The sequence below is a fragment of the Chenopodium quinoa genome, unplaced genomic scaffold (assembly GCF_001683475.1).
Source record: "Chenopodium quinoa cultivar QQ74 unplaced genomic scaffold, ASM168347v1, whole genome shotgun sequence".
In the NCBI taxonomy this organism is placed as follows: Eukaryota; Viridiplantae; Streptophyta; class Magnoliopsida; order Caryophyllales; family Amaranthaceae; genus Chenopodium; species Chenopodium quinoa.
In genome coordinates, this window is record NW_018745617.1 from 531,581 (window position 1) to 550,080 (window position 18,500).

The following is an 18,500-nucleotide window of genomic DNA, read 5'->3' on the forward strand; positions in this document are numbered from 1 at the left end:
GGCCCTTTGCTGCTCCATCAGTGTTAAGCGTGCACCAGCCCACTGGCTCATGGGAATGGGACTGGCTCTGGCTGCAATGCTAACTGCAAAAGCTCAGTGTGTCTTTTTCTATGAACTAAGATAAAACCAGTAGCAGTTACAGCAGATGGAAGGTACCCAACATACTCAATGTCATCAGCACTTCCTGTCTAATTATTTCATTGCTGGACATAGACGAGGTACAATATAGCTGTAAGCGCCCATGTTCATTGCCTCTTCCTGGCACCAGACTACCTTGACATCTGCAGCAAATATTTCAAGTCAAAATTCCTTCTTTATATATACTACAAGTAAAAGTACTTTAATAAAGTACAGTTTATTGCTTGTTTTCGTGCTCGAATTGATTGGTTACAAAGAGTCAATTCAAGCTAAATCACTATGGATGAATTGAAATATTATTTGAGTCTACAAGTAACGCACATTCATTAACTTAAGTCTTCACATTTAATACTAAGCAAACATCATGTTACAGTTTCAACTCCAAAATCATATTCAAACTTTGAGCTAAGACTTCGGGAAAGCATAATACATTAATACCACTTAATCAGTACTTAGTATGCATGCATATCTGACTGCTGGATTCATAAAAATGCCCACATTTGACAAATAATATAAGTAACTTGCTGGTCTTCTTGAATGTTACAGCTAGATTCTTTAGACACTACTTGAATCCAAAAACAAGGACAAAAGTCACAAAACTACGGTAAGCCATATACTATAAAACAAAAATTTAAGGAAGAGATTCACCTGTGACATCGTTATTTCCTCGTAACCTCATTAATTCCTTCTTGGCTTCAGATATCCTCCTTCCCTTGGCCCTTGCTGACAAGCCACCTTGCTGATTTAGGCAAGTAAGAGAATGCAAACAGAAGATAAATTACCAAAGACAAGGAATTTGCTGAGAGTATCACTTTGATCATTAACAACAAATCATCATAAAATCTTGATAAAACGAACCCCCCAATAACACAATACTCAAATTAGACTCCAGTACCAAACCACTCTATATATATATATTTTAGTTCAGCCTCCATTTCAATTTTAATTTCCATTTTAAACTTCAATTGGGCATCAATTACTCGTACATAATAGCACAATTAAATTTAATTGAATTCAACCGAAATAAAAATACAACTAAATCACCCATTGCAAAAAAAAAAAAAAAAAAAAAAAAAAAAAAAAAAAAAAAAAAAAACCTATCAATAGGATTAGGATATAAATCGAATTAACTAATTAGCAAACCACTTACCACTTTGCAATTGAAGCCACCAAACATATCGCCATTTTTGCACCTCTCAGATCACCGGAAAGACGCTATGGGGTGGCGTCAGTGGCGGCGATCGGAAGAAGTAAAGGAAGAGAGTTGGAGCTCAAGTTTTGCAATTCTTTCGTGGATTCGTCTTTGACTTGATCTATGGGAGATGGTGATAGATTATACAAATTTCACAACCCATGGAATTAAGGAAACCCCAAATTGATATCAATAATATCAAAAAAAAAAAACAAAAAAAGAAGCCCCAAATTGATTTGACGAAACTAATTTTAGAGAAATATTAAATTTCAGATTTCGGAGAGAAGGAAATTACCTATCACTTTAGGAGATGGTCGTTAGAGAATAGAGAATGATGGGAAGAACCGAAGAACGTTGGAGAAGTAGCTATGCTTTACTTCATTTTTCTTTTCTTTTTTTTTTAACTCATAAATTACATGTATTTCGGAGGAAGTTTTTCCGCCAAATAATGCTTTTAGAGGGAAGAATTTCCATCATTTTAACCAGGTCAAGTGTTTTATTGATTATGGAGGTAATTTTTCCGCCTAAAATTCATTTGTATATTAGCAAAATTGAAATATAGATTTTTTTTAACCACTCTATATAACTTAATAGAAAAAAAACACTTTATATATAAAATTGTATTTGATTTTCTCTCTCTTTTTTTTTTTTTTTTTTTTTTTTTTTTTTTTTTTTTTTTTTTGATAGTGTGAAACAATTACATATTACATAGCACTCCGTCACTATGCAAGAATAATTCTAAATTCATTAATTTATAAATATACATATAAATTTAATATGGTATAAGTGAGTAGTAGATATGAGCATAGTTGCACATTTGCATTACACTGATAAGATAAGCATATGATGAAAAATTTCATTAAAGTTATATAAATTTATTACTAGTTGTGTATCCTTATAAAATATAAATGATGTAATTGAGTATTATTGAAAAACTACATATAAAGTAAGCTAGCTAGACCAAAGACTAAATTATTACATATAGCATGACTAGGTTTTCTTTAATAGTATCAAGTTTTAATTTGAGATAGTTCAGCTCGAATTGAATACCCTTATATGAGTTTGGCTTTATAAAAATAATTGGAATCGGGTTAACGATGAGCTAATATTACTCTAATAATGTTTTAACAATAAGCTAATATTACTCTAATAATGTTGTTTGTCAGCTTTATATTGGCTTATTAAGATGGTATTTGGATTAAAGAACTCAATTTTTTTATTTAGTTAACCTCTAACTCTTTCTTAAAGTAACACGTAACTTAAGCCTTGGGTAAATAGGTAAAAGAATATACTGATGTAATAACCTCATTAAATATTCTAATTTTAGCTAGTTTTAATTCGAGATGGTTCGATTTGAATTGAAAACCCTTACATGAGCTTGTCTTTATGCATTAAGATAGGCTTGTGAAAATGGTTATAGGTCAATTAATTAAGATCTTAACTGACTCTGCCTCACTTGTCACTTCTCTTAAAAGCAAGGGACCCTTGGATATTCACCTTTTTTTTGAATTTGGAAGGAGATTGTTAAAATCAGAAGCACTTTTCAGCATTGCATCATATTCAATGTTGAAAGAGCGGAAGTCAATCTCTCTCATCATGCATATAGCTAACCAGTGTCAGGTTACTTTGAATAGGTTTATTTTCTAATTATGCTGTGTTTGATGTGTTTTAGTTTATCAGTTTTTTTTTTTTTTTTTTTTTTTTTTTTTTTTTTTTTTTTTTTACAGTTTTTCATGTATTTGAAAATCCAATTTTGAAAAGTTCATAATAAGACGAATCTAACAAATATATTTTGATAATATATATTTTTGTTTAATTATATCTTAATACTAAAATGTGGTCAAAATTTACTCAAATTATTAAATCAAATCAGACGACCAGATAATAGAAATTTAGATCAGATCATATTAGACCTTATTAACATCATACCAGATCTCCTTGTCTCAGGTGACACTACAACAAATTAACACTTTTACCACATCAAAATACTACCTCCGTTTCATATTTTTTGCAACTTTTTCCAATAATGGATGCTACACATTATTTGCAACTAATATTTTAGTGTCCCTTTTTAGGTTGTCATTTCTCTCTATCTCTCTCTTCATCACATGCATTCCTATTTTACTCTCTCTATCTTACACTCACAAACAAATTTTGCCTATGAATCCGTACACCCTTCAAAATTGCAAAAAAATGTGAAACAGAGGTAGTATATTTTTAGGACATACATAAATTAACCCAAATTCATTTAAGGAATGTGAACATTCATTTAAGGAAAAGAAAAAAAAACTTAAACTAATGTCAATATATTATGAAATAATTATTATGTTCATGAATAATTAGTTTTAATCATGTGATATGTATTATGAAATAAAAATTATTAACATTAGAGTTATCATAAATTATATTTATAAAATATAGATTATAAAGGACATATGCTCATTATACTATATTGATACGTTTTATAAAGTATCACATGCCTTAGTTTGTATGATAATTTATACATGTTACATTATAAGCTAACAATTAGTTGTGTAAGATCATCTTTCCTTCCTCAAATAAAATAAAATAAAATAAAATTAAAAAAAAAACTACTGATTTGCTGATTAGGCAGTTAATTAACAAAAACAAAAACATCATCACAAATCCCAAACTTGATTAGGCGCTTAATTCCCTTTCATTAGCCGCCAACTTATTAAAAATTTTAGCAAAACCCCAAAATATGCCTTAAAACTCAGAAACCTTCCCTTATAAAAAAAAAAAAAAAACCAAAAATCTTTTTTGTTGGAGAACCAAAACCGTTCAAACGATACCTAGATCGAAGATTCGACTAACGCGCAAGATTAATTCTTGGTCAAAATTTCAAGGTTAGATCTATTTATTGTTCGTTTTTCTTATATGTAGTTTATTTATGCGTGAATCAATGTTGAATTTAATTTATTGTTTCCAATACTTATGTGGTAGCAATTGAATTACAACGGAATCTAGTTGCTATGCTTGAATCGAATTGTTCTCAAATTTTGATGTTTTTTTTTTTTCCAATTTTTGCTTCAATTTGGTGTGGCTCAACTGATTTTTGTTGTTTAATTCTAATAATTTCTTCTGGCAGGTTTCTTGTTTTCATTTAATTAATTTGATTTATTTTTAAAAAGTAGTTTCTTTGATGATATGCTGTGATTGTTGTTGGTTATCTACTTATTTTGATTAGCTTCATGGTCTTTAAGGTCCCTGTTGTTCAGTTGTAGGAAGATACTTGCAGCCGATTGTTCTGCTCTTCTATATGTTTGATGTTCATTTATAGGATACTTAATCTAAGCCCCTTGGCTACTAGGCTTAACCAATCCAAGTGGGTGGGTCATGGGCTTAATCTGATTATATGTATTAACATCTAGCATGAATCTCAATAAATCTGCATGACCAAACATTGCCTATTGCATTGACCTTGTGTCGATTTGTCATTCATGTTTGGTGTTAACATTGCCTATATACCCAATATCTTAGAATCAACTTGTCTTTAAAGGCTTAAACAGTTAAACCACATTGGTTAAAAATGCTAATATGTGTTGCATAAGCCTAACTTTGTATCTGTTTTCATTTAACACTAATAGTCCAAAAAAACAAAAGTAAATGATGATTTAAATAATGTCATGTCCACTTAGATAAGAAAAGCTATTTATCAAAAAACCCTATAAAATTAGAACATAAGCTTAATCTAAAACTACTACTAGATAATACTAGCTCTAAGCCTCTAACTACAAATTTATTGCAACATGAACTGACATAAGCTCACTAATACCAATTTTTGAAACAAATAAGAATAATACAAAGCTAATTAACAAAATTGACCATGAAACTACAATGAAAATTAATGTTGGGGTGTGTAGGCTGGGATAAGGTAAATGTGCAGCTAGGGAATGGGGCAGAAAGAGAGGGGATTAGTGTGTGCGAGAAGGGGGCGGGGTGAGTTCAGTGTGTAGGGAAGGGGGCAGGCAGGTAAGGGATGATTTTAGTGTACAAGAAAGGCAGAGTTGTGTACGCAGGGGGAAGGAAGGTGTGCAACAAGGGGAGGGGGACGGGAATAGATGGGATTAGTGTGTGCAGGCAGGCAGAGACGGGATGAGTTTAGTGTACAAATAGGGGATGAGTTCAATGTGCAAGCAAGGGAGAGTTGTGTAAGCAGGTGTAACAAGTTAAGGGAGGGGGCAGGTTTGTAGCCAGGGGGGAAGGTGTGCACTCAAGGAGGGGTCAACTGTTTGTATATGTGATAATGTGCTGAATTGGAAGTTAGTTGTGAAAATTCAGTTTATGTATAAATGTCTAATGGTATTTTACAAAAGTAACATGTTGATTATTACAATCAAAGAAGTAATGTTGAGTATTTGCTTAAAGTTCATGAAGATGAAAATTTTTCTATCTTGTTCTTTCAAGTTAGGAGCAACTTAATTCATTCATTCATTTGTTTTTTTTTTTTTTTTTTTTTTTTTTTTTTTTTTTTTTTTAACTTTTTATGTATTCATAGCCTTTCTTTACACATGGATACGTTGGATGTTCAAGAGAGGTTAGAGTGGATGAGGTGTGCTAATAGGACAGACAACTTATACATAAAAGGGGTTAATTCATTTCTTGAGTTTGCTTTTCGTGACTTAGCATCAAATAGTGATATAGGAGAGGATGATAAGAAGGTACCTTGCCCTTGTAATCATTGCAATAATGTTCAACATAAAACAAGGGACGAAATATACAGTGACTTGTTGGTGAATGGAATTGTGCAAGGGTATGTTCGTTGGATTTATCATGGAGAATACAAGCCGCCACAAAAAAAAAAGTAGAAATGAATTGGAAGAAAGTGCTAATGATGATATATTTAGGATGATCCATGATAGGTTTAGTCCTGGAGTCTCAAATGATGAGATAGATGACATGTGGGATGAAGAGCAACAGGGTTCTGAGTTTGATTTTCCTAGATTTACTAAGCATACAAATGAGGCAAACATGTTTGAAAATTTGATTAGAGATGCTCAACAAACTTTGTACCCTGGTTGTGACAAATTCTCCAAATTGTCATTCATTCTAAAGCTATTCCAAATCAAATGTATGGATGGCATGACTAACAAAGCTTTTACTAATATGCTTCAACTGTTCAAGAATGCTTTGCCTGAAGGTGCTGATTTGCCTTCAAATTATTATGAAGCACGTAAGACGATTACTGATCCTGGTTTCGACTATAAAAAAATAGAATCATGTGAAAATGATTGTATGTTATTTTGGAAAGAAAATGCTAACCTTGAAAAGTGTTCCATATGTGATACTAAGCGCAATAGAGCTTCTCCAAAAGTACTACGCTATTTCCCACTAATTCCAAGGTTGCAAAGGTTGTTTATGTCATCTAAAACATCAAGTGAGATGAGATGGCATTCTGATAAACGCGAAGATGATGGAGTCCTTAAACACCCGGCAGATTGTCAAGCTTGGAAGCATTTTGATAAAGAACATCCTTCTTTTTCTGCAGAGATACGTAATGTAAGGCTGGGTTTAGCAAGTGATGGATTCAATCCATTTAGCGGGCTTAGAAGTGACTATAGTATATGGCCAGTAGTGCTTGTTGTGTACAATCTTCCTCCATGGATGTGTATGAAACAACCTTACACAATACTATCTTTGTTAATTCCAGGGAAAATTGGACCTGGAAATAACATTGATATATACTTGCAACCATTAATTGAGGACTTAAAAGAATTGTGGGAAACTGGAGCCAAGACTTATGATGCTTCAAAGGATGCGTACTTTCAAATGCGTGCTGCATTATTATGGACCATAAATGATTTTCCAGCGTACGCTAACTTATCTGGGTAGTCTACCAAAGTCTATAAAGCATGTCCATATTGTATGAAGGAAACTAGCTCTACTCGACTACCAAATCAGGGAAAATGTTGTTACATGGATAATCGCCGGTTTCTTCCTACCGATCATAATGGAGAGATAACAAATCTTTTAATGGAAAAGTAGAAGCAAGAGGTCCTCCTAAATATTTATCTTCGAATGAGATTTTAGAGCAACTTAGAGATCTTGAAGACATGAAATTAGGAAAAACAATGAAATTGCCAAAGAGAGATGATAATTGGAAGAAGAAAAGTATTTTTTTTGAATTGCCTTATTGGAGTACCCTTTTGCTTCGACACAATCTTGATGTCATGCATATTGAAAAAAATGTACTTGATAATATTCTCGGTACTTTGCTAGATATTGATGGGAAGTCAAAAGATAATTTAAAGGCTAGACATGATCTAAAGCATTTGAAGGTTATGAAGCATCTTGCTCCAATATTATAAAATGGAAAGTGGCATATTCCTCCAGCACTTTACACCTTGTCTAAGGCACAAAAAGAAAAGGTGTGTAAGTTTTTAGAGACTTTGAAGGTTCCTGATGGATATTCTTCTAACATTTCAAAATGCATAAACCTTGACAAGCGTAAAATATATGGTCTTAAAACTCATGATTGCCATGTGCTTATGGAACAATTATTGCCACTTGCAATTCGTGGGGTATCCTTACCCAAAGTGTACGATGTGATAGTGAAATTGAGTACATTTTTCAAGGACCTGTGCTCTAAAACATTAAAAGTGAAAGATTTAGAAAATCTTGAATGTGAAATTGTGCTTACTTTTTGTGAAATGGAGAAGATTTTTCTTCCATCATTTTTCACTATCATGGTCCACTTGTGTGTCCACCTAGCTACTGAAGCAAAAATTGGTGGACCGGTACAATATCATTGGATGTATCCAATAGAAAGGTATTCCTTAGTATATGAATATTTTTTGTTTAGTTTCTTAATTTAACTATTTCAACATGTTTTCAAATTTTTTATTATTTTGTAGGCTCCTACGTAGATTTAAATGTTATGTTCGAAATAAGAGTAGGCCGGAGGGTTTCATCACGGAAGGTTACATCATTGAGGAGTGCATGTACTTTTGTTCAAAGTACTTGCATGAAATTGAGACCAAATTTAATCAACCCGAGAGGAATGATGATGCGGGAAATAATGACTACGAAGGTATATCAATCTTCGCATCATCGGGTATTCCTTTGGGGAAGGCTAAAAGTAGGTCTCTCAATGAGGAAGAGTTAGCTCAAGTACGAGAATATATACTTAAGAATTGTGATGAAGCACAAGCTTATTTAGAGTATGATATATTACTTTTATTTTTAAAAAACTACTAAATATATTTTTTGATACGACTATCGTATGATATATTTTTCATTTGATTTTCAGCGAATATGAAGAGAGCACATCTAACAAAAATTTAGTGGATTGGTTTCGTGATCGGGTATTTTATATAATTAAAAGTAGCTTTATTATTTTTTATATTATCAGTTCGTGTTAGTCTCATTTTTTTAATGTTATTTATTTTTTATTTATAGGTTATGAATCTGCCTAATTAAGGCAATGATCAAGTCGTAAAAGATTTGAAAACTTTGGCTTTAGGTCCTTTGCAAGGTGTTTTGTGTTTAAATGGAATTCTTGCAAATGGGTTTAGATTTCACACAAGGGATATTGAAATGAAAAGGGTACACCAAAATAGTGGAGTTATGGTCAAGGGCATTGTTGGGAATTCAGAAAAAGATTACTATGGGATCCTCACTGAGATACTTGAGATACAATATTTGGATGGAAAACGTGTGGTGTTGTTTGTTGTGATTGGTGGGATGTTCATAAAGTTGGAAGAGGTGTTAAGGTTGACAAGCATGGCAATGTGAGTGTCAATAGTCATTGTTCATTGCGTACCAAAGAACCCTTTGTGCTCATGTCTCAAGCTCAACAAGTATTCTATGTTAGTGATGGACTTGATCCTGATTGGCTTGTTATTGTGAAGACCCATCCAAGGCATCATTATAATGTTCCAGAAAAGGAAGTGATTGAAAGTGATGAGGATGCATTACAACAACTACAACCAATGATCGCTGAAGGCCCTCATGTCTTAAGCACAACTAATTTAGAGGAGACTCATGATCCACCTGTTGAAATAAGAGATGATGTTGGTGAAATCGTCATAGATGCCACTGAGGAAAATCAACCCAAAGATTTCAGTTCTGAAGAAAATGAACAGTTTGATGATGACGATTTACTAGAAGATGATGAGGATGATAGTGAGAGTGACCAAGAGAGTGATAATGATGATGATATTGATCTTGCTTGACTCAAATTTTTTGTGTTTTTTTTTAAGTTATGAATTGCTTGTATTCATACTTATATCTTAGGCGTTTTGAACTATTTCTTTAATTACGTTTGCTTTTTTCTTACACTTTATATTTGTGCTTAATGGTTTTTTGTAGAATATTTTTATGTGAAATGCCTTTATTATTGTGAATAATTATTGATAATAGGCCTTATTAGACTAACAAAGTATCTGACATGACATGTATAGTAGCTAGGAGGTTCACCCATGCATTAGGTTTTATAAGGCAATTAATGTGCAATATAATTCTGCAACTCGTGTTTGTTTTGTAACTGTAAATTTTATGATCAATGTAAAAGCAGATGAATGAGTATGAAAGAAAGAGGCTTCTAACAATTGCAGCCAACAAACAAAGATTGGAGTTGTTGGGCGTAAAACGAATTGCTTCCTCTATGACGAGTTTGGTTGAAAGTACAAAAAAGAAGAAAAGAAAAGAAAAAAGCAGTGCTGGCAGGGGCGATGATGATTATATTCCCAATGATGATGAGCTTGAGGTTCATGAACACGAGAATGAACCTCAAATCAGATTTACAAGAAGGGTATCATTTCAACTAAGAATGATTCAATTTGCTTCCCATCAATTATAATAATTTTTGATATTTTATAAATTTGTATCACGCTAACATAAGAAATTTGAGAGAAGGAAACAGAAAAGGGAATTTCATTCCACCAAAGTCATTGGCAAAGTTGCAAAAGATGAACAAAAAAGCACAAGAAGAAATTGCCATGGACAAAGAACAAAAAGGTGTCTCTACTCTACTTGATTCTTGAATTTAGTTGTTTCTATTGTCATTGATATTGTTAGTGCTGCAAGTTTATCTAGAATTTCTTAAAGATGTATAAAAGTATCATGTGAAAATTTTTATCATGGTTATGGAAATATTTAATGTGTGAGCTGTGAAGCAAATAAAGGATGGTAGATATTGTATTGTATAAATATAGGATTTGATCGTTTGGCAAATAAGCTTTCTACATTTGTACTGAAATCTGAATCTGGAAAACTTCATTGTACTTATCTTAGTGATAGAATTTGGAGCATTTGTTCAATATAAAATTTCAATATATGAATCTATATTCGAAGTCTAATATGCACTCCTATTTTCCACCGAGAGATCATTGTCCCTAATCCGAGCAGATCCTCCTGCCTGCATACACCTGCACACACCTGCCCCCTCCTGCCTACACACACCTGCCCACTAATTGCTGACACACACCTGCCCCCATCCTGCCTACACACACCTGCCCACTAATTGCCTACACACACCTGCCCCCCTCCTGCCTGTACATACCTCCCTGCACACACTTACCCCCCTACTGCCTGCACACACCTCTCAAACCTCTCTGCACACATATTCCACAAACATTCCCCACTCTTGCATGCACACATCTCCCTGCACTCTTGCCCCAATCCTACCTGCACACACCTCCATGCATATCTGCCCCACTCTTTCATGCACAAACCTCCCTACACACATATTCCACACACATTCCCCACTCTTGCCTGCACACACCTCCCTACACACTTGCCCCAATCCTACCTACACACACCTGTTTACACACCTGCACCACTCTTTCCTTCACACACCTCCCTGCACTCCTGTTCCACTATTTGTCTTTTATTAGGAAAAGATTAAACATCACAGATTGTCTGTCTTACTACTTGTGGTGCTTCACTTCTCTTTATTGGTTGTTGTAGCCTTCATTGGTTGTTGTTGCCTTGTTGGATCTTGTTCCTTCTAGTGTTAGTCTGAATATTATAGTGTTAGTTAGCTTGGGCCACTTGGGTCCATTGCATATTCACTACTTTATGCATATACAGTGATTCAAATCTATTTTACTTGTTTTTTTCCTTATACATGTAAACAGAAAATGAAGAAGGAGAGACAAGGGATGATAATAACAACACAACTCAATATTATGATGAGGATGGACAAATTGGTCAATATCTTGAACGTGAAAATGCATCTTCAGATAGTGAACCACTCATTAACAACGAACTCATGAATATAACAGAGGAGGAGGAATTAAACATTTCAGCAAGTATGAATTATCCCTTCAAACATATATAACATGCTTAATTTGGTTTTAGTCATGACAATTCTATACCTACTAAGCTTATGCATGATCTAGGTACAATTGTGAAAAAAAGAGGGACAGTATATTGCAGGAAGCTTACCCTACTACCTCCGGGTGAAAAACTAAATGTGGAGTTTGATGAGGATGGTGTTGTTATTGGTGACAATGCCTCGTTATTTTCTTTCTTCTTGGGTCAACAAGTTCGTAATAAATCTGTTTGTCCAATACAAGTCAAGGGTTGGAATGAGTATACATCTGAAATATTAGATCATTTGTGCATCCAGGTAATATTGTATCATAATACACATCATTTCTTGCATTCTGACCCACTTACAGAACTAAAAAAACTGATGACTTTTGACAATCTCAATTAAATGATGGTGTGCTATCAAAATGTAAAGCTGAAGCCCTCCAAATTCTCTTTGTGAGCTCATAGAGCCTAAATAGATGATTTTTGAATACTCTGAGCAGATTACACACATACCATTTGTTCTAATTCCTATTACTTCGTGCTATTACTATCATGTCTAATTAACATCATTTATCATTAGCATGAGCATCCTTCAAATCACATATATGTAGAAGATCAATAAATGTAATATATATAGTTAAGCGTTAGAGGTATTAATGAACTTATTTTTTTATTTTTCAGGAGAAGTGGTCATTTGATGATCCTGAACAAAGGAGAGAGTGTGTCATGAAACATGCACAGCGATTGTTTAGATTTGCAAGGAGCAAATTGAAAAGAAAGTACTTTAGTAAGCTGACAACAAAAGAAGAACGTCTCAAAAATAAGCCAAGTCACATGACTAAAGTTGAATGGAAGTTCTTGGTCGACTATTGGAGTAATGATACAGTTTTGGTAATATACTGATATACTATACACACACACACACACACACACACACACACACACACACACACTCACACACACACACACACACACATACATAAATTACATGTGTAAATATTTAAATTCTTTTGAGAACAGGAGAAGAGTAAAAAAGCAAGTGAAAGTAGGGCTCATCAAAAGATGCCTCACTACAATGGTACTAAAAGCTTCGGTCGCGCTAGACAAGAAATTGTACGTAATTAAATGCATTACTTGTAATTGATACATGATAGAGTACTAGTAATAATGAGTATAATCTGACTTTAAAATCTCTGTGATGTAGAGGAAGAAGAATGGTGGGAAGTGTTCTCGTGTTGATCTACTACTTGCATCTCGTACGAGAAAGTCTGAGAAGGCTGTGAATGTAATAACTTTAGAAAATAACACCCGTGCAGTAGTAAGTTATGATTGTTTATTATTATTTTCATATAACATTCTCTATCTTAGATTCTAACTTAGCAATTTTGTTAATAATAGGATGAGATAAACAAACTAAAGGAGCAAAGGGATCAAGGTCTCAATGAGAAAACGGATGAGCAAATCATTCAAGATGTGCTTGGCAAAGATACATACGGGTACTTGAAAGCTTATGGACCTGGTAGAAGTATTACACAACATTTCAAAGTAAAGCCTTCTTGATTAGATCTTTCTGAAGAGGTGAATGAAGTTAAAAAGAAAGCAAATCAAGCAATTGAAGAAGCAAAAAAAGATGCTGAAAATGCTAGAATAGAAGCTGAACAAGCCAAAAAAGAAGCGGAAGCTATTAGGAATGATGTAGACAAAAAAATTGCAGAGAACAATGAAGTTTGGGAGAAAAAATTTAGTCAACTTTTGGATTTTCTTGAAGCAGGAGGTTCTTTGAATAATGATGATTCGGGAAGTGAAGGTGCATCAAAAGTGAAGTAAGTACATCTCGATCTTTCTGAATTACCATTTCTCTCTCTGAATTCATATTCGGTCAACTATAGCTTTTTGTTTTACTTTTATTTGAGAGTTTTCTTGCTTTAATTTACTTAGACAATAATCAATTGTGTAGCCTTGATCAATTTATTCCTTATGATCTGACTTTTTAGTAACTTCATATGATACCCTTCTTCATGTGCTAAACACTAGCAAAAATCTCCTAGGACTGATTATATATCCTTGATTGACCAAAAGAACAACTTAGTTTTCTAGAGATAAAAGAGTTAGGTAAACAAAATAATTTACTCTAGCATGTGGAGAAAATAATTCCATATCGAGCAACTCCTGTTGTCGTTGTCTGGCCTGCAAGGAGCTCTTCCTGTCAATTTACTCATGTTGTATTAATCTTGTAATATCACATGCCTTATTTGTCCATTCCAAAATGAATGTATTGTTTTTATACTTGGTAGCCTTCTATAATATATTATTCTTTTTTTCCAAAGCCATGTTTGCTAATTCCTACACTAATATTTAGACTCTGAATCTGTCTATGAGTCAGTTCAGTGGAAAAATTCCTCACTATTTAGGTAGTCTTCCAAGTATGTGTTGGTTTTACTGTATATAATTTATAGTTTATTAGGATTTTAAATAATTTTTATAGCTCCCTAGGGCCAGCCACTAGAAGGATTGAATGCTGCCTGGGAGAGGGGAATCAGGTTTTTGGAGCTGTAAACTGATCACCTTCTTGCCAACATCATCAGAGATGTTGCTGAACTGCTTCAAAGAAATTGGCAGGTTACAGTGCTTCATGTAAAGAGGACGAAAAACGAAATTGCCCATGGATTGGCTGACATAGATAGAAGCTCACAACATGACAATTTAGTTTTCCACTTCTTCTTTCCTCCTACCTTGACTGCAGCCTACACCAAGGAACTTGCTCACTCTCTCGCCATGATTAATGGTGAAAAATCTGATGTCTGCAGCTTCTCTTGAGCCATGGCTGGGCTCCCCTACTACTATCTACCTTTATGCCTTATGCTTTTAGTTTAAATTACTGTTGCTGTTTTATTTTTATTGCTTGCGGTAGTAGCAGCTTCCATGTTTTGCAATTTTTTAATTTTTCAGCAATTATGGAGGCCCTATTTGATTACAAACATTGATTTTCCTAGATGCTATAATCATCTAGTAGTAGTATAGTTTCCTTTCCTTGTTAAAAAAAATAAAAAAAAAATTTACAGCTAATTCTTTTTGTTTTTCATTCTTGTAGGTAAAAAGAAGACTGCGAAGCACAAGATATACTACATTTATCAAATTACATATAATGTAATATTTTTATTTTTCTATGGTAGAAGGATTAGAAGGCCACATTACTCTTTTTATCTTGGTCTGAAAAAACCAAATGTGCTTTATTTGAATGAAAAAAAATGTCATTTTAAATTTTCAAGCCACGAACCAACGACAAAGATCATTGATAGTAAATTTGGTAGACATGGTAAAAATTCGTGACAAACAACTTTAGCCACGATAGTATTTGTGGTAGTGGATATTATATGCCACGGTAGTATTTGTGGCAAACAACCATATTAGCAACGGTAATATTTGTGGCTACTAAGTATATTAGCCACAGTATAATTTGTAGCAAAGTAGTTGTTAGCCTCGTTAGTATTCGTGGCAACAGAATTTCTTTGCCACGTGAATACCCATGGCATAAAATTCAAAATTTTCCTCGACATCCTTTTTCCCGTGGAAAATTTCTTGCCACGGCCTCTTGTGCCTCGGGAGTAAATTTTGGAATTCCCGTGGCTACACTTCATAGCCACGGTAATTTCAAACTTGTGCCACGATTTTTCCCGTGGCACAAAGGTTAATTTGTTGTAGTGCGAATTTGCTCAAATTTGTTGCAAATCAAAGCTCTTTTCATCTATTTCCTGATCTATGTAAGTTTTCTTCAAACTCACATCAATTTTTATGAATTCTTGGCATGTTTATTCACGAATTTCATGAAAATTCGAAACTTATAATGCTCAATTTGCTTTCTTTGTCAAGTTTTATGCCATGAAATTGCTTGATTATATTTGTATATTGCTTTGGGAGTAATTTCAGACTTGTTTGACTCAATTTGGTGAAGAAATGAGCAATTTGCCATTGTTGGACCTCTTAAGGTCGTGAAGAACAATGTGACTTGTTCTTGATGTTTTTGCTAGCAATTCTTGTTCAATTTGTCACAATAATCACTATAGTGTTGCAAGAAATTATTTGATTGCTTGAAAAATGCTGCCATGCTCAATTTGAATTTATGCTATGTTTTAGTACTACGTACTCTGTTTTTGCGAACATAGTATCATGCAGTTAGGCGAACCTTAGATACTATAGAACCTTAATTCATGATAATTTTACACAATGTAGCATGGCTAGACAACGAGGCTCGGGTTCACGGTCCCAAAACACTAGGCGGGATCATGAGCCCGTAGAGGATGACATCACACCTTCCACTTCGCTTGGTCAACTTCCGGAGTGGGATGAGCGGACCTTGTTCTTCGCCCCTGTCCACCACATTTCTGAGAGGGTGACACAGGGCGATTTGTACAGGATGCACATCGCCAGGGATCTTGAGACGAGAGTCCTATGGGAGTCTTGCGGGCTAGCTACTCTGTTCGAGACCTCTGAGGCTATGGTCGCCTCTAGCGGGAGTCATCACGTAGTGCGCGCTTTGGTGGAGTTCTTCTGCGACACCACCAACACCTTCCATTTCCCCTGGGGCGAGATGATGGTCACCCCTAAGGACTTCAGTCTCATCACAGGACTGGAGTTCACTTCTGTGCCACTGCCGTTTGACAGTGGAATCGACGTCTTCTCTTCGGAGGTCGAGGAGCTGTTGGGGCCGATCGCTATTCGGGCCCGAGCTGAGGTCCAGACGACTCAGTTTAGTGCTAGAGGAATTCACCGCTCGACGCTGGCAGCGGCTCTTGATGACGATGCGACCACCCGAGAGCAGTGGGTGCACATCTTTGTGCTGATGTTGTTGTCAGGGACATTCTCCCCTGACAAAGGTAGTAGAGAGTTGCTTTACTGTCTTCCTGCTGTCCGTGATCTTCACCGGATCGGGACTTATGACTGGGCCAGCTTGGCCTATGCTGACTTCGTTCGTGCGCTGAGGGACTCGTGTCGACACCGGTCCTTTGGGACGAACGTTGCTTTGTCTGCCTTTTGGAAGGTCGTAGAGGTAAACATTTATTCCCTATAAAGTTTAGCTCTGCGTATTAGTTAGTATTTACTCACACTTCTAACTCCTTGTAGATTTGGTTCTACGAGTACTTTCCTTCTGCTGCGCCGGCGAGACTATCGCCGCGGGGATTTCTAGTGAGCGCCTCTTGGGGCGGCCACCATATGGACATGTCTACTACACATGTCCGGAACCGGATCATCGCGGTACGACTTTTATTATTTATTTTGCATTTTTCGCGGTGCTTAGATATATTCTTGTCTGATTGATGCTCTTTATAGGGACCTGAGGTGGTATACCGGCCGTGGGGCAGTTGGACAGTCCCTGGGTTAGCCGCACAGTATTCTACTGAGCGTCGCTATTTTCTGGGGACTTATGGAGCGATCGCGTACTTAGGAGAGAGGGTTGCTAGACAACACTCTTCTGATGTCTTCGTCGTTCCTGCTGCTCCACCACGTCATATGTTCGACGAGGCGCGGTTGTCGAGCATTTCTGAGGGAGCTGGTACCCTTGGCGGTCCCATGTGATCCTCGGGCGGTGTTATGCTGAGGAGCTACTACCTTTGTTAGCTCCAGCCCCCGTACCGGCTGAGGATGTGAGGGTAAGATTTTCTTAGCTTTACTTTCCACTAAGTAGCCCCCAAGTAATGCTTTACTGATTTTTTCTGTTTTATCAGGACGGTGCTGCTGAGTTCGTGCCACCCCGTATGTCCATCCACTACCAGGGGATGTACGGGCCGATCGAGGAGATGATTTCTCCGGCTCCCGAGGGCGAGCGCTTCGTAGAGCGGTCGATTCCTCGCCACGAGACTAGAGTAAGCCTAGTTTTTTTTCAGAATTTTTGTGTTCATATATCATGCATTTTTACCCTCATTTTTCTGACAGTTTTCACGCGAGGTGGTTTCGGCGATGGCACGATGCATAGATGCCTTCCGGAGTCAGCTCGTCCGGATGAGGAATGCGGCCACTTGCCGTCGGGATGACGTCATCCGAGAGGTAGCCTTTCTTTACTCATTATTTTTGCATTGCTGCTTCAATTTTACTTTGTTTCTGATTTAACTCTTTTTGCAGGGTCATCCTACCGCTTCTCACACCCGCGCGATATCTGAGGGGCGGAAGGACCCAGCGAGGTCTAGCTCGAGACGTCGTCGCACTTCGTCAAGGGGTAGAGGTGGTCGCTCTGAGGCTGCTCGAGCTGACGTTGCAGAGGGCTCGGGATCTTCTTCTGAGGGTGCTCATGCTGCGCCGGTAGGAGAGGCTACCTCGGCTTTTAGAGGTGGTGGGATGTACGAGGTTGGCTTGTCATCACAGCAGCCTCCGCGGCCTCAGCCTCGGGTTGATCCTGGCTGGAGTGGTCCTATATTGAGTCTTCCTCCTCCTACGGAGACTGGAGCTGGAGCTGGTGGAGAGGTGACTCCTCGTATGACGCAATTTTATGACATGATGGGCCTACGTCCTCCGACGCTGTAGTTTGTTCCTGTTTATATTTTATTTTGACTTTTTTATAGAACTTTGCCTTAGACTCGTTATTTATAGATACATTTTGTATATTTATGCCATTATGAATTTATTTGATTGTTATTATTATGTGTATGTTAGTGTGTGCAAGAAAAGTGTGACGACAATTTTGCGCAAAAATTCCGTCATTTTTATTATTGATGGAGGGTATCCGACTCTCTCCCCCAAAAAAGAAAAAAAAAAGGAAAAAAAATGAATAGAATGTCGGGTGTTTGGAATTTAAAATAAAGTCCAACAAGAATAATATCAATTAAAAATAATAGCTATATTTAATTAATTAAGAAAAGGATAAAAAATATGTTTAGGAAAATTAAACGGAGCCATA

At 35.9% G+C, this 18,500-nt stretch overlaps 2 protein-coding genes and 1 long non-coding RNA gene across 8 annotated transcripts; 2 read left to right on the forward strand and 1 right to left on the reverse strand.

The window, feature by feature from the left end:
* Window positions 1–204: 204 nt before the first annotated feature.
* On the reverse strand, window positions 205–1,907 carry LOC110716648. Its single transcript, XR_002510553.1, has 4 exons — window positions 1,626–1,907; window positions 1,289–1,451; window positions 787–877; window positions 205–281 (listed from the first exon to the last, which is right to left on the reverse strand). It is a non-coding gene; the product is annotated as an uncharacterized LOC110716648 (long non-coding RNA).
* Window positions 1,908–3,729: 1,822 nt separating this feature from the next.
* On the forward strand, window positions 3,730–14,991 carry LOC110716745. 6 transcript variants are annotated; one of them, XR_002510588.1, is made up of 10 exons: window positions 3,730–4,197; window positions 9,867–10,103; window positions 10,194–10,309; window positions 11,431–11,604; window positions 11,695–11,924; window positions 12,293–12,502; window positions 12,632–12,724; window positions 12,816–12,896; window positions 13,010–13,434; window positions 14,703–14,991. XR_002510588.1 is itself a non-coding variant. In XM_021895380.1 (9 exons), exons 2-9 carry the CDS (start codon window positions 10,024–10,026, stop codon window positions 13,169–13,171), a joined length of 1,179 nt encoding a protein of 392 aa, XP_021751072.1. In that variant the 5' UTR covers window positions 3,735–4,197; window positions 9,867–10,023; the 3' UTR covers window positions 13,172–13,438. The 6 variants fall into 6 exon arrangements, 1 of the variants encoding a protein (XP_021751072.1); XR_002510586.1 differs by having other exon boundaries at window positions 3,735–4,197; window positions 12,816–12,929; window positions 14,703–14,979; XR_002510587.1 differs by having other exon boundaries at window positions 3,735–4,197; window positions 10,215–10,309; window positions 12,816–12,929; window positions 14,703–14,975.
* On the forward strand, window positions 4,204–9,856 carry LOC110716747. The gene is made up of 3 exons (XM_021895381.1): window positions 4,204–8,511; window positions 8,601–8,655; window positions 8,750–9,856. The coding sequence occupies exon 1, from the start codon at window positions 6,089–6,091 to the stop codon at window positions 7,181–7,183; it is 1,095 nt and encodes a 364-aa protein (XP_021751073.1). The 5' UTR covers window positions 4,204–6,088; the 3' UTR covers window positions 7,184–8,511; window positions 8,601–8,655; window positions 8,750–9,856.
* Window positions 14,992–18,500: the final 3,509 nt, after the last annotated feature.

Bases quoted from the DNA above. Each gene is read 5' to 3' on its own strand.
- LOC110716745 (XM_021895380.1), top strand. From the start codon at position 10,024: ATGATGATTATATTCCCAATGATGATGAGCTTGAGGTTCATGAACACG. The intron at 10,104-10,193 runs GTATCATTTCAA...CGCTAACATAAG, and splicing joins AAATCAGATTTACAAGAAGG to AAATTTGAGAGAAGGAAACA. The intron at 12,930-13,009 runs GTAAGTTATGAT...TGTTAATAATAG, and splicing joins AAAATAACACCCGTGCAGTA to GATGAGATAAACAAACTAAA.
- LOC110716747 (XM_021895381.1), top strand. From the start codon at position 6,089: ATGGAATTGTGCAAGGGTATGTTCGTTGGATTTATCATGGAGAATACA.